At 41.3% G+C, this 16085-nt stretch overlaps 1 protein-coding gene across 3 annotated transcripts in view; it reads right to left on the bottom strand.

Moving 5' to 3' along the window:
- The window catches only part of OGT (O-linked N-acetylglucosamine (GlcNAc) transferase), a 34049-nt gene extending 18641 nt beyond the window's left edge, over nt 1-15408 (bottom strand). Inside the window, exons 1-5 of one of the 3 annotated variants that reach the window (XM_025852812.2) lie at nt 15153-15408; nt 12157-12337; nt 11048-11291; nt 4471-4539; nt 1036-1152 (exon numbers count right to left, since the gene is read on the bottom strand). In XM_025852812.2, the coding sequence (XP_025708597.1) occupies nt 1036-1152; nt 4471-4539; nt 11048-11291; nt 12157-12337; nt 15153-15189 (648 nt within the window). In that variant the 5' untranslated portion in view covers nt 15190-15408. Of the gene's footprint in view, nt 1-1035; nt 4540-11047; nt 11292-12156; nt 12338-15152 lie in introns of all 3 variants that reach the window. The other 2 variants (XM_025891116.2, XM_073885864.1) reach the window with 2 other exon arrangements.
- Nucleotides 15409-16085: the final 677 nt, after the last annotated feature.

The raw sequence follows: 16085 nt of genomic DNA, 5'->3' as shown, positions 1-16085 counted from the left end.
TATAAGCCCCTCCCATGCAATCAAGGTAGAGAACCACCGAGCAAGAGAGCCTAGTGTAATAAATGCAAACTGTAACTGAAATACTGAAAAGGTAATGAGTAATTGTGAACATACTGAAGAGTCATAAAGAACACTTTCTCTTCACTTTTCTTTACTTCTATCACAAAGTACATAGTGTCTGGTTGTGTCTTCTTTGCCACTGATAAATGCCTAAATCTATTAATGGTGATACTCTGATTCTATCATTCCTTTTTCATTTACTAGCTGGAACACTGCTATAAATAGAAACTTCCCCCTATCAACTACTGGGTTACCCTGACGTCCAGTTCATACAGGAGAAGGAAGACAAATGCTTTGTTCTCCCCACTTTTAACCAGTTTTCAAAATGAATTACTCCTTATCTTCCAAAGGTAACAAATGAGTATCTTCTTAGTATATTTATAAACTCACGGATTTAAACACATTTGACAAGTTTCAATATATCTCAGTTAGTATTCCTGCTAAATGTTCAAGTCCCATCTTTAGCCAGCGTGAGCCTCTTCCAGTTGCCTTCTGAGTCCTTTCGACATTAATATATATCAAAGCTGCCTTACTTTCTGGGCACTCCAGATTAATTCTGTACATTTCCTACCCCAATCTGGGAATCAGCCTTTGACCAAGAAACTCTGCCTCTTTAAAGCTGCCCATCTTAAAAAAGGATATTTAATTAAAGTACATTTTCAATGCAAAACTGGAAACTGCCCGGGGGGTGGGGGTGGGGGGGCACCTGGCTGGCTCAGTCGATGGAGCCACATGCGACTCTTGATCTCGGGATCATGAGTGAGTTCGAGGCCCATGTTGGGTATAGAGATTGTTTCTTAATCTTTTAAAGTAAACCAACAAAACTGGAAACTACCCTAACATATGCCATCCAGCAAATGCTATAAACAGAGATTAAGTGACGGATGAAGTAAAGGCCTATTACTTGGTTCTAAGTAAAAACACCCTGCACACATAAGCATGTCACAAGTACCAATTATTAATTTAATGACTAACCTTTTCAAAGTGATGAATTGCAAGCCAAATCTCTCCTTGTGCATTGAAAACACAGCCAAGATTACTCCAAGCTACTGCAAAGTTCGGTTGCGTCTCAATTGCTTTCAAATAACATGCCTTAGGAGGGGTTAATGAAAGAAGATGGGAGGGGAAGGAGGTAAAGGGAAAAGGGAAAATTTGTAAAGGGGAAAAAAAAAAAAAGATGGGGGGGGGGGAAGAAGGTGATATCATTATTCCTTCTCTGACCAGCCAAAAGTGACCCTGCAGCATAGGCTCGCTTGCGCCAAAACTAATGCGCTGCCACAGCTGGCTGCTCCTGCGCCTGCGCCACCGGAACCCAAGTGCAAACCACCATGTTCAGTTCTGCCAGCCGATAACCAGCCCTTTACATCGGGACTTATCTGGGAAGTCAGCTGCCTCAAGACTCCACGCTGAACGTCTCTATCTGAACACCTAAGGGCTGCTGCGATGTTTTCAAGTCAGAGCTAGAGGGTGCCACTCAAAGCCAAGCTTTCCCACCCCACGCCACCCCCACCAGTTTCCCAAAGCGTGTTGTACAAAATGTTAATAGAGATCACTGGGAAAAAAAGGATTTCATGATCAAATAAATGAGGAAAACAGAAAACAGGTTTCTTTGCTACAGAACTTGCCTAAGCCTCTAACAGTTTATACGGGGTAGGGCGGGGGGGGGCTCCTCCCTCACCTTAGTTGACCATGGAACTCTTTTTCATTGACCATTTTCTTAGAATACCATGAAACACATTTTGGGAAACGCTGCTCTAAACAATACCGTTCCTCACTAACATCAAAACTGTGCTACTGAGGAGGAGAACGCCCTTCCGCCGTGTCGGGTGTGAGAAAGCCAGGCTATCCGTCCTCGCCACGCCCCTGACTCCCAAGGGGGACCGAAGCTGAAACCTCATATGACAGGATTGCACCTAGGTTGAGGTCCCTGTAATGCGAGCGCAAACATCGCTTGCGCAACCTAACAGCATCGCACTGCGCCATCGCTGCGGACTGCTGCGCTACGTAGAACACCCCCAGACGCAGCAAACGGCCAACCAGATCCATTAATCTACTAGACAGGCCCAGAGAGAATATTTGTTTAATGAGATTAGTTGGACTCGAGGTATGTTAAAACCCAATTTTATCCAAAAAGGCTACACAATAGGACTGAGGGAGCCAGTCAATCAGATTACTCATCTAGTCAACCGTTCACAGGGGCTCATTTGCACGCATTGCGCATTAACGCTGCGCAGCCTTTGCGCTACTGCAGGGTCACAGCGCATCATCAGAAGAGCAGAATGCTGCAATCCAAACAAAGAAGAAAAAAGGAAAAAAATGAACAACAAGAAGAGTTAGAAGCTTTTACTAGTAAATTATCTCTAATAATTTTTTAATATCAATTAACTTTTACTTATCTTTGACAGAATTGTGGCTATAGTATAAAACATTCTCTTACATAACTTGCTCGTAAATAAAATTATTTTAAGCTGTTTCTGAAGCCACAAGACAGAAGATTCAGGCATGGAGGCAAATTGTTTTGCTGTGGCAGTTACAAACCCGTTACCATATTTCTCATCATGTGACTTTTCGGTGCGTTCCTTGCTGGAAGAGGAGGAGGTGTGTGTCTGCCCTAGATCCAGGCCTCGAGCTCCCTTCAGCGAGGCACCTTACGCATGGAATAGGAGGTTTCACCCACCTGAAACCTTCTAAATACAATATCAATGGTGAAAAACCAAAAACAAGAGAGAAAATAAAAACAAGATCATTAGTAAAAGTTCAACAAAGCAATTGAAATTCTTTGGATGTCTATTACATATGGGAATGAGGACAGTCTCAAGTCTGTAACATGGGAAACATGCAGAAGGGAGAGGGTTAATCAGGGCTATTGCATACAGCAGGGATTTTTGCTGGAAGAAAGGCTCTTCGTTTTCTACAAAGACAACTTAATTTTGCTTCCATCTACTAGGAATATGCTGGCTTGAATTTTCAAATGCACTGATTACAAAAGAAATACATTGCATTTCACTCAAGAGTATGTTCTTGTTCACTAAGTTCTCACAAAAACAGAATAAACATTTTTCAAACTAGGTGTCTCCAGAGCTCTGAAATAAAGAAGTCAGCAACCTAAGGCAGGCGCAATGTCTCAGCCTAAACCGATCTCTAAAGCTGCAGTGAAGTGCAATTCATGTTAGCTGTCCGCTTGGTGGGGTGACAATTAATAGGAGCTTATCAAATATTTGTTCTATAAATTACCAATTAGATTTATCAGCTAAGATTGAAATCCATTACAATTCATTAGCTGGAAACCTACATAAAGGTTAATCCAAAGTGTCAGCAGAATTTATGAGCTACGCACTTAAAACTAGTGCCTTTTAACATTAGATGGTGCTGAAAAGCCTTCGCCCTCCCTGGATAAAGCAGTCAAACAGACAGCTACGCTGCGCATACACTCCACGCATTAGCATGCGCGTGGGGCTCAGAGCAACAGGTGGGAGTTTCAGAAGCATTCTGGTTTCTCCCCACTCCTCACCCCTGCAGCGCGGTTGCGTAAGGTGGCTTGTAACAAGACAATTTCATTTGTCAATTTAATTTACAATTATACCAAAAGCTTTAATAACCCAACCTGGTGTTCAAATTCATTATTTGGAAACACAGAATGCTAAAAGCCACCTTTCCACTTTGGCAAGTTTTCTTTCGATCAGTCCATTTCCCAAACAAACCAGCTTCTTTGTCCTTCTTTTTTTTTTTTTTTTTTTTTTTTTAAAGGAGGTAGGGCAGGGAGGAATAAAAGAAGGAAGTAAGGAAGAAAAGAAGGTAGACAACTAAGGGTTGGAAAAGAGGAAAAAGGAACTTAGGGGAGGGAGTGGGGACAAGGGGCAGGATGTTCCAATTATGAATTTACAATCATTTTAACAGCCTTTCTTCCACTGTAAAAAGGGTAAGGAAGATGAAGGGAGGAAGGTTAAATAAGAATTTTAAATGCCAGTATTACAGGGTAACATTTGGATGAAATTCTTCTCCACTTACAAGCCACAAAGGACTTAGAAGAGCAGCATTTTCAATGGCACCTGCATCATATAGGAGTCTTGAGCCAAATCACAGGCGCTCTGCTTGTCACCAGCAGGCAAGCCTCAGATTTAAAGGAATGTTACTTATTCCCACATAAGATCATGACGGAGCCCATTGTTATAAAGATGATCTAGCTCAGCAGAAAGGCTCCAAAATGTTCAGGTTCTTGCTTTACCCCCAGATTTAGAACAGATATGCCAAAGCCTGGCCCTGCTCTAGTCTGAGGTGATTCATGCCGTCAGTTTTCCTCAGTTTCATAGGACTGTTTTTTGGAGATAGCTCAATGAAGAGTTGAAGACTTGGCAAAAAGTACAAGTTTTCATAACACTGATGTTTAAATGTGTTCTATCAAACACCTACCTTGGCTTCTTCCAAGCGACCCAGGGCTTTGAGCAGGTTCCCCAGGTCACTGCGAACACAGTACAAATCCTAGAAACCGAGAGATACTCCTTAATTATACTGTCAACCAAAAACACCTTGAAATTACTTTTATGCATCTAGCTCGCTGTCCTTTTATTCTGCCAACTAAAGATACCGCTTGACAAATTAAAGTACAGAACCAGGGGCGCCTGGGTGGCTCAGTTGGTTGAGCGGCTGCCTTCGGCTCAGGTCATGATCCCAGGCTCCTGGGATAGAGCCCCGCTTCAAGCTCCCTGCTCAGCGGGGAGCCTGCTTCTCCCCGTCCCTCTGCCTGCCTCTCTGCCTATTTGTGCTCTCTGTCAAATAAATAAAATCTTTAAAAAGTAAATAAATAAAGGGGCGCCTGGGTGGCTCAGTCGTTCAGCATCTGCCTTCGGCTCAGGTCATGATCCCAGGGGCCTGGGATCGAGCCCTGCATCGGGCTCCCTGCTCAGCGGAAGTCTGCCTCTCCCTCTCCCACTCCCCCTGCTTGTGTTTCCTCTCTCGCTGCGTCTCTGTCAAATAAATAAATAAAATCTTTAATAAATAAAGTAAAAATAAAAATAAAGTACAGAACCACAATCCCACATCCTCAATTCCAAATTCCAAAAAGTTCCAAAAGCTTATCTGATGATTAAACCTGACCAAAACTGGCACAAAGCTATTTACAGAATTTACTGGTCCCACTTAGTGTGAATACTCATACCTTCTGCTACAGAAATATATGTGTTTTACTAGAAGGTGCTGCTCCAGACTCACCTGAGTTTTATACATGGTATTACCATCTTTCTAAAATCCTAAAAATTCTGAATTTTGAAATGCATTTGATCCCACCAGTTTCAGATAAAAGACTATGGGCCTTGGAACTAGAGGGTATTATGCTAAGCGAAATAAGTAGATCAGAGAAAGACAATTATCCTATGCTCTCACTCATATGTGGAATTTAAGAAACAAAACAGGATTGTACAGGGAAAGAGGGAAAAATAAAGCAAGACAAAATCAGAGCAGGACACAAACCATAAGAGACTCTTAAACACAGGAAGCAAACTGAGGGTTGCTGGGCGGGGGGTGGGGGGGGAGGATGGAGTAACTGGGTGATGGACATTAAGGAGGGCACATGATGTGATGAGCAGTGGGTGTTATATAAGACTGATGAATCACTGAACTCTACCTCTACCTCTGATACTAATAATACATTATATGTTAATTGAATTTAAATTTTTTAAAATGGGGGAAAAAAAGACTATGGGCCTTACTACAGCTTCTCCTCTCCCTAAATGTCAGCTGCCTTAAAAAAAAGAAAAGGCACCAAATATTTGTTCAACTATTTTGTTCAAAGGTTATGATGAATCACTCCAGTATCAAGGGCCAAAAATTCTCCATAGTGAAAAAAAAGTATTTAGCTGTGACTGGCTATCAGCAAACCTACCCTTAGGCTGTCAGGCATATTTAGAAACCTTGACTTCATTTCAGTATTAGACAGAAGGATTACCATCCAACCAAAGCTTCAATCCTGGCACCTGCCACTAGATTACTCATTAGTATTAAGTGCCATTAGAATTGAGTGGGTGAATAATGAAAAGCAGTTGACTCTGCTTTTTATTAGCAGCGCAATTGTGTTGTTAGTCATCTGACTCACCAGTCCGTTCATCAGTATGAAAGACTCGTCAGAACAGTGAGCTTAAATTTTTATTTGTCCTTGTTTGCCTTTGTCATTCAAATCTATCAGTCAACAAGCACAGACAATGGCAATAGGGAGTAAGCTTATCATTCCAAACTGTTCCACGGGGGAGAAGAGCCTTATTAAGTCCCAGTAAGGGAAATTTTGCCAATTGTGCCAAAGTATCATCATATATATTATTCTACGCACAACTGTATTATGGTTTTCAGAATAAGGCGGTTAATTTTACTGATAAACAGCTTTTGTGATTGTATACTATCGTCCACCAGGTGAACCAAAAGTCAGCCAGCAAAGAACAGGCTGCCACAGAATACCCTTATGGTTGACCATATTGGCTCAGTACCATGATCTACCTGATCTGTCCTGTCCTTTGAGCAATGAATGGTGTTTTGGGAGAGAATGACGGTCTCCCATGACCTCAAGTACAAAAGGCTAATACCAATCCTCAAAAAAAAAAAAAAAAAAAAAAATCGTAGGTATCTTTAATCTTATTACAAATTTATCCTCCTCTAATGAGTCTAAGCACTTGTAACCCTATTTATACTCAGAAGTAATGATTCTATAATCTTGCTATCTACTTTGTATAATTTTTCAACTTTAAGGGTTACCCTTCGGTTTTGGCTAACCATTAACCGAACAATCCAATCTGTTCATACAAGCTCTTCTACTATACCTGATTATTGCAGTTATTTATCTTTGGACTTTTACCAATTCCTATGCCTTTTCTGAGCCATAATAATCAAAATCTTGCAATAATTCAACAGTGACCCTAATGGGCTATGTATTTTAGCCAACTGTTGCAAACTTTCTATACCTTCTAATTTCTATAAACTCATGGACAGATGGCATCCAAGTGCTGACAGTGCCTATCTATATTTAGTAATATCATCTTGATCCATTACAGCATACTAAATCAAGTTAACACAATGCCCACAGTTAAAAAGAGATTATCTTCAAGATCACTAGAAGATAATCAACAAGGCAGTTTTAGAAAAAGGTAAAACATTTCCTATTAAATATAATACTGAAATCCCATTCTCCCATTTGGGAATCCAAACGTTTATGCACGAACAGCAGATTTCTAGGAAATTCAAGGATACCACTATTCTCCCAAAAGTTCAAAACCGAAGACTGCTTCAAAATAAGTAAGAATTTCCTATATAACCACCCCTCCTAAAACAGCATTTATTTCCTGCCTTTGTTCCTAGAGCCCCCACCCCTACCCACATCTATATAACACATACACATGAAGTAAAATCAGGTTGATAAAAACCTACAGTAGTTCTCAATTGCCTCTCAATTTAAATTTAAACTCCTCAGCCTCTATTCTTTCTAAATCTTCAAACTGACTCTCCTCTACTACACTCACTTCTTGTTACTACTTGACTCACCACTTCAGCCAAGGAAGACTACTTGCTATTTACCTTCCTACAGAATGCTTAGGTTATAAGCACCCACTCAAGAAAATCTTCTGATTAATACTCTCTAACAATAATCATCCAAGGAACTTACGCCCTTTTTTTCTCTTTATGGGTCAGGTCCTATCTCATATTATAATCCTCAACTTTTTCTCCCCAGCACATCACCCCAATTCCTAATAAAGCACTGCACACACAATAAGCACTCAAATATTTAAATGTGACATTTGCGCAGCAAACATAATAAAAAGCAGAGAGAAATAGAAATATATGGTTTTCCACAGCTCAGCTCACAACAGTAACAAATAACGTGACTGTAACATGTGATGGTCAGGATGCCAGTAGCTCTCAGCATTATGCATCCACAATCAAAGCCATAGCAACGTTTCAACCAACAGAGCTCCTCAGAGCAACTAGGGGTTACAGCCATTTTACAAAGGACAATTTTATACATAATTCATAAAAGGGACTGCTGGGTATGAGACAACTCTAGTGAACCATCATGTAGATTACCAGCTGCAATAGCACCTTCAAATACAACGGATTAAAATTTCAGTGAAATTATTAAATCATCCAACATTACAGAAGACAGTTCAGAACATAAAAATATGAAACAGCTCTAGGTCTTAAAATTTCTATAATCGAGTCACAGAATAACTTCTGTCATTAACTGGAAAGGATAAACACTGCTGAAAACAGATAACCAAGAATACTACCATAACATTTTGCCTTTTCACTGCTGCAAAACCAAAATAACCTGATTTTAACTATTTTTCATAGAAGGTCAACTACATCTATGATTCAGGACAACAGTGCACTGCTAACAAGAGCACAACTTAGGAACAGACTCAAGACTCTGTGAGTACTGGGGCGCCTGGGTGGCTCAGATAGTTAAGCATCCGCCTTCGGCTCAGGTCATGATCCCGGGGTCCTGGGATCGAGTCCCGCATCGGGCTCCCTGCTCCTTGGGAGCCTGCGTCTCCCTCTGCTTCTCTCTCTCTCCCCCTCCGTCTCTCATGAATAAATAAATAAAATCTTAAAAAAATATATTTTAAAAAAAGAAGACTGTGAGTACTGAACTGACAAAGGCATTTGACAGTAAGTGAAATTTAGTTAAGACTAGATATCCTGAAATAAGTTAAAACATTACTGGTATAGTATATTTAAGGTGAAATCAAAGCAGTTTGCACAGTCCTTTCTACACTCTTACTGGTGAAGGCACAGAAATAAAACAGCACCTTCCACTAGTAGAAACAGAACCACATGGGAATGCATAGCTGGTTCAATGTCTTTAAGGGGGTAGCCCCACAATGTATTTTAGGACCATTTTTACTTCTTTGGTAGGGTACAATGATAAGCTTTCTGTTAACAGGTTAGATACTGAAAAACATGATTCTGTCTCCCACTTCAGTTTTCCCTTCTCCTTGAGTTTTTCTACTCCTACAGTCTGGTATAAGGTCAGCAGCAGTGACTGCCCTGCTACACATGTAAACAATCGAAGACCTAAGCCAAGGGGATCAGAGTTCAAGTTGTGGAGCCATAGCTATGTAAGAGGGCACAAGTGAGTTTATACTGAATCAAGAGAAGGGTGGAACCAATCCTGATTAATAAAGGGTAAGGACTTCCTCTGACAACTAGGTGCACAAGTGAACTCTGAGCCCTGGCTCTTAGAACAGGGTCCAAGCCCCAGTGGCAGGCAGTACAAGGTTCCCCCCATAATTTTTGGTGGTAACTAGCTAGATAATACTGCAATAAAAATCGCAAAAAGCCACTCAAATCTACATATTATGTATCCTTTCAGAGATACTCAATGCATATAAGAAATTAGTCTCATCGGCTACCTCCAAGAAGAGTAGCTGGGAGACCTTTTCACTGTATCCATACAAAAAGCAATGAACAAATAATAATAATAAACTCTTAAAATTAACTGGAAAAATAATCATTAACAGATGTCATGATAAAAAGTGATTTCAGATCTTTTGCATAAACTAGCTAAATTAAGCTGCAGCTTCCAAACCTGATTAAGGGATAGTAGGATATGATCGATGGTTTTCAAACTGTACTCAAGAGCTGCCTTGAGGGATGGTGCCTTTTTTAATCTTTTATTTCTTCTCTGTTCTGTGTCTGCTTTCAAGATATTCAAGCTCAAGAGAAAGGAACAAAGGAAAAGAGACGAAAAAAACCAAACTCTTAAAAATACAGAGAACAAAGCGGTGGTTGCCAGGGGGGAGGTGGGTGGGTGGACCAGGTGAAGGGGATTAAGATACACTTATCCTGATGAGCACTGAGTACTGTATAGAATTGCTGAGTCACTATATTGTACACCTGAAACCAATACAACACTGTATGTTAATTATATTTGCATTAAAAAAAGAACAGTTACCAAGAGAAAAAAGTTATATTCAGGCTCAGGTTTTAATATCTTACTTCTCTATTACTGCCTGTGTGATCCCAAGAAAGTTACATGACCCCTGACTTTTTTTTTAATTGGTAAAACTGGCAATAATACCATCTACTTCAAAGGATCATCGTAAGCATTAAGTAAGACCAACATCTGAAACAACTGGCACAGTACCTGAGCACATAGCAGATTTTCAATAAATGGTAGCTAACATAATTACTTATTAACCACTTCCAGACTTGTTTCAAAACTAAATGTTGACCACTGAGCTTGGTTATGTATTCTTCATTTTTTCTGGAGACCTACACTCCTTCTATCATTACCTCTTAAGTTTATATCCATCTTCTTTCCCTAACTACATCAAAAGTTCTGAGGGCCAGTCTTACTTCTTTTATGAATCTTTCAGAGACCCTACCACAGTGTGACCTTGACGTCTGCCAGCAAGGCCTCACTTGTTCACCAGAAAACATCTGCAATTCAGACCAAAAAATTGAAAAACTAATCAAAAACCTGGTTTGGATACTATCGCCTCAATTCTACCAGTTTTAATTATGTTGAACGAAAAAAGAATAAGCTACTGAGGAACAAATGTCACAGCCTAGTTTTCATGTCACTGATTCACATAGTGGCATCTTGTTATAACTATTTCCTATTACAGATTAAGGCCCTTTATCCACTACTCCTTGAAAATCAATTAACTGTTACAAATACCTATCAGAACATATCCAAATTTAATCCAAACAACCCAAAGAAACAATGTCATATGTTCTGCACTTTTACAGGCATTATAAAAATAGATGTAGAACTTCTTGCTATAAGGATAATTTTTGTGCTTTTTAAATGTTCCTTGCTAGATAAAACGGATTTTTTAAAACATAATGCAGACCTGGTCCAAGCAATTTCACCATTTTAAGTCAACAAACATTTCTAAATTCTTAACTTTATTCCATGCAAAAACCTATTTAATGCCTGAAGTAATAGGCTGTTTCTTTCTGGGCTTTTGTAAAGGGAAATAATAACCATTAAAATGTTACTCACAGGATTGTACTGAAGAGCAGAGACGTAAGCTTGAACTGCCCCTTCCATGTCACCTGCTGCTACCAATGCGGCTGCCAGGTTAATATAACCATCGATGAAATCTGGTTTGAGACGCAATGCATGCCGGTAATGCTCAATTGCTTCCTGCAACTGCCCTCTTTCCTTGTACACATTCCCCAAATTCGAATAGGCTTCTGCCAGAAGGGGGTTCTGTTTAATTGCCAGAGTGCTAAAGTGAGCAGATCTGGAAAAAGCGGAAAGTGTTGATACATGGGTACGCATGTTACAGAGAGAAGGTATGGCCCATACGCAACTCAGTTTCTGAAGTTCCTGCGCTATTATTGCTAACTACAGGACATTATCTTTTAACCACTGTATGGTAGGAAAAATTTTGGAAATCAAACTTTTCCAAAAGTAGAGGTATCCCAGATTTCAAATTGGAATGCTTTTTTCTTATGAGATAAAATTCTTGCTAAAGTCTTCTTACCAAACTGCCACATTGTAAGACATGAACACTAAGATCAAGAATGAAAATGCTATGTGCATGACCCTCACTTTCCATTTGTTGATAAAAGGTAATGACACTCATCTTTAAATGTCTAAATAAGCCAGAATGGCAATTTATTAAGAGGATAAGAACACAGATTCTTCCCTTTTGATTAATTCAACTGATTAGCTAACAGTAGCATATCAGAAGGATTTGTGCATTTGCAACTTGAACCACATATGCACCTCCTACCACAGCAATATACACCATCATTTCTGAGCATTTCCATTCCTCAAACTGACACATCTTACAAAGGTGAGACAGGATGCTCAGACGGAATAAATTATTCTTAGTATACCTGAACAGAGTTAAGAAGGCAGATGTAGGTGGAAAAATCTAGAAAAGGTCCCTAGTCATACTGATAATACAAACACCACCACAAAAGAAAGGAGAAAAACTGGCAGCTGGGCATGTCCCAAGTGGGCAAAAGAGCAGATGTGCGTTGGTGGCTTAGTTGAAACCCAGTACTGGAAAAATTTCAAATTCAAATATTTAAGTATCATTTTTTTAAGCTCAGCACCCAGAGGCAGCAATCACCAGCAGGTACCCCCACATCTCCTACCTGTCCAGCCTTCGACACTGGAAGTGTATAGATGAAAGTAATAAAAGCACACCAGTATTGTCTGGCTCTTGTCTCCAGAGCTGCATGCAGTGTCTCTCAGCTGCCTCAAAATCTCCTGCCTGATATTCTCGATGTGCCAACTCAGCTAACCCTTGGAAGGAAAGCATACGTTTCGTTGGTTCTGGAGAATCATCAAAACATTTGAGGGAAGGAGGGGGGAAAACAAAAAGTTAGAAATGCAAACAAAAAAATGTAAAAATATGGTATATTAAACTCAAAGATGAAAACGCTTGAAACTATGTAAAGCACTAGAGTGAGTGTTCTGCACGTTATTTATACCTCCAAGTTAACATCAGGTGCAGAATTGGCATTTTTAGAATTCACCATTAACTTTTCTTTCCTAGACCAGATAGAAACATTTACTTCCAAATAAGATTACATTTTGTGAACAAAAATACTTTGTACTTTTAAATCATAAATCAGAGGTAGCATCTAAAGAGTCACCAAACATTATTCCCTATACTTTAGTTAACATACAGAAACAAAACATACAACGTGATTTGCAAGGTCACAAAGATTTAAACATCAGAATAACCTACTGGAAAGTAATACTCTGTCCCATGTTTCAGGTTGGATTGGGGGGGTGGATATTGGTAACAATCTCTCTCTTCATGGGAGTGGGAGCACGGGTGTGTTTTTAACTCTTGAAATGTTTGCAGATTTCTCAACTTAGTTTTTTGTTAAGGGATACACTAGAAACCAGCACAGGAAGGGGAAAACACTAAGTCAAGGTGCTATTTTTAAAACAGCTGATAAACAAGATGAATTAGTCTCTCAGGAGCCAAAATATTTAAAGGGGTCATCAAACGTTCTAAGTAAAGACCCAAGATTATATTGCTCCTCTATTATCCCAAGTTCACAATGGAGACCAAATTAGCTAAATCCCACCCACGCTGGTTCAAGACTAGCATTTTCCAAGAGCTCTGACACTGACTAGAGGATTAAGACATTGCAAACAACCCTATATAAACCAAGCAGTTACCTACAACTGCAATGATTTTGAGGAGGAATGGGGAAATGCTCAAATATAAGACCATTCGATAAAGTGGGACAGAATGAATAACAAGTGAAAGCACTTTGCTCCGTGTGACTTAATTCAGATACATAAAGATACACAGTATAGCTAAAGCCCGGAGAGGGGGAGAAAAACAACCACAGACTAAGTCTCAACTGTAAACACTTACTTAAACAATGATACATTACTAGGAATTTGATCATAGCACTTGCATTAGGTGGTTGGAATGGGAAACCATGTACAAATTATTTAAATTCTACCAAGGTCACAGTGACAAGCTCCAATTTGAGCCCTGCTCCCCAACCGTTACGTAGCTGGGAAGTGATCCGTATACTCAGGAAAGCAAAGTAAATTTCCTGACAGAACGTAAAGCTGACCACTACAGAAGCGCAGAGACTTGCATCCAAATCTGGGTGAGGTGGTATCTCAAGTAGAAACTGGTGAATTAATTACATTTTAGACAAATCTCTGTAATTTCCTAGCTCCTCATTTTAAGACACTATCAACTTTTCAAAGCCCCTTAACTGCTAATATTAATACTTGAAATGACAACTTCCTCAAACAAAATAACACACAGAAAAGGGCAAGGTAGTACAGAATCTTACATCTTTAAGAATCTGTGGAAGGAAGGGGAACACTAATTATTAAATCCCACTACCCACAATCTCACGGATTAAGATGCAACGGAAGATTCGCCTATTAATTCCTGCACAATGTCCGAAAATAATAAAAGCCTTGAAACATCTCAACTGAGAAACAACAACAAAATAACCTCGTGGGAAACCTTAGAACCGCAGCCCAGTTCCCCCCCCCCCTTCCGCCCCAAATAGCCTCAATATGGAAAGGCAGCTGAAGGACACTCCTATAATTTGGTTCTCGTATTTTTAGTACTGAATGCTCTCGACTGAATTGTCTAAAAGGGCAACCGCCTTGCACTTGTGCAGCTACACTCCAGTTGCTTTACAAACTCTTCAAGCAAGGATGAAAACTTAAAAAAATACACACCCTATGAATAAAGAGACACTAAGCTAAAGAATGGGGATGGAAGACCCAGAGGCAGCGGCGGAGGAATACAGGGAGAAAGTAACACAAAGCAGGAACTCGGCGGGCAGGGTGGTCAACGCCAAAGCACCAGCACCAGGGTGGTTTCTCCCCAAGGATAGGAAGTGGACCGCAGGGCTGGCAACCTCGCGAAGGAAAGGGTGTGGTTCCCCGCGGGAGGGGAGGGAAGACGGGATGGGAAATCCAGGCTGGGGGCAGCGGGTGGAATTGGGCGATGGCAAAAGGAACCCCTGGAAATTTCCAATCTTCAACCGGGGCCGCTCGACCGAAACAACACCAGAAAGGCGCTGCCCAGCGGGGTGCTGCTCAGTAGCCCCTCTTCTCGAGATTACTTACAGCACACCAAGGAGCTTTTTTGCTCGTCCTCGGGTGATGCAAAGTGAGGACATGATTACATCGGAATGGCACCCCCGCCCTAGACTGACAGAGAAGCACCAAATCTGGCTAAGGGGAAAGGGCTGGAGGGGGGTCGGGAGAGGGGAGAGGAGGGGGCGGTGGGCTGAATTAGGAGAGAAAACGACTGCGAAGGAGAGCGAAAGGGCAGGGATTCCAATGCAGTCCATTCCGAGACATTCTAAGCGCGCACGTGTGGTAGAGGCGTCCCGAGAGAGTCGGAAGCTAGAAAACTGATGGGATTAAAAAAGCAAAAATGGAAGCAGAAAGCAAGCAAGAAAAGAGGAAATGTTCGAGGAGCGGACGACAGCGGAAAACCCGAACAGATGCCGGTAGACGACGAAAAGCTCAGCAATGCCACTGATGTAATGGGGATGGCTAGGGGGGAAGGAAGGGAGTGATGAGAGGTAGAGGACGGCGCGAGACCCCGACGGGGCGTCTGCCAAGGTAGAACGGACACCGGTACCTGTGCTGTCGGCCACGTTGCCCACGGAAGACGCCATCTGGAGCTTCTTGAGGGAGAACGAGAGGAGGGTAATTGACCCGCTGCCGCCACTACTGGCAAGAATGTTTCTAGAGGTAGTAGTAAGAGGATGGCAGCCGTAGCAGTGTTTTGGCAGGCTTAAGCGGCGGCAGCAGTTACAGGCTTCGAACCTTAGGAACTCTGGCTGGCCATCTACCTCTCACGGTCTTGAAATGGCGGCGACGGCTCCTCGGCCGAAACAACACGGGCCGGAACTACTTTCTGTTACAATCAAGTACCAGCGCGGAGGTAGCGCGGTAACCAGAGCTACCGACAAAATGACTATAATCAAAGTCGCCAGCTCTTCTGTAACCTTCCGCCCAGGGCTCATTGCGACAAACATGATTGTGATGAGAGCGCATGCGAGCAACCCTGTCAACCCTACTCGCGCTTAGGGCACTGGCTGGGGCAGGAGCGGCGAAGTTTTTCAATAGCGAAGCGGAGGGTTAAAAAGAAAGCCGTCTATACGACGGGTACATTTTTGTCGGAGTTGTACGGTCTATTACCCAGCCGGTAATGGAGATTTTTAGTGCCGATGCCAGAGGCGTCTAAAAAATTCCGTCAACTTTATTCGTGTAAAAATTGATAGTTACAATGTGGTCGATGGATCAATCTGAGCAAGTGAATGTAAATGTTTATATTTCCAAGACCGAGCTGTTGTTCAAAACGATGGCGGAGGTTAGAATTTGAACGAGTCTCAATTCTGATTCCACCCACTGATTTAAGCACTTTGGATGAAAAACACTGATACTTTCACCGGGCCAAATGAACCCGAACATCTCAGATCGTAGCCATATAGTCCGAAATTTCAAAATCGTTCTGGTGTTCAGCATTGTTCTGCCCACGGTCCTAGGGCAAAATGCTTCATGCTGAGAG

Source organism: Callorhinus ursinus, unplaced genomic scaffold (genome assembly GCF_003265705.2).
Source record: "Callorhinus ursinus isolate GAN/ISIS: 27379988/994484 unplaced genomic scaffold, GSC_fseal_2.0 scaffold66, whole genome shotgun sequence".
Lineage (NCBI taxonomy): Eukaryota > Metazoa > Chordata > Mammalia > Carnivora > Otariidae > Callorhinus > Callorhinus ursinus.
This window is presented reverse-complemented; position numbering and strand designations above follow the sequence as displayed.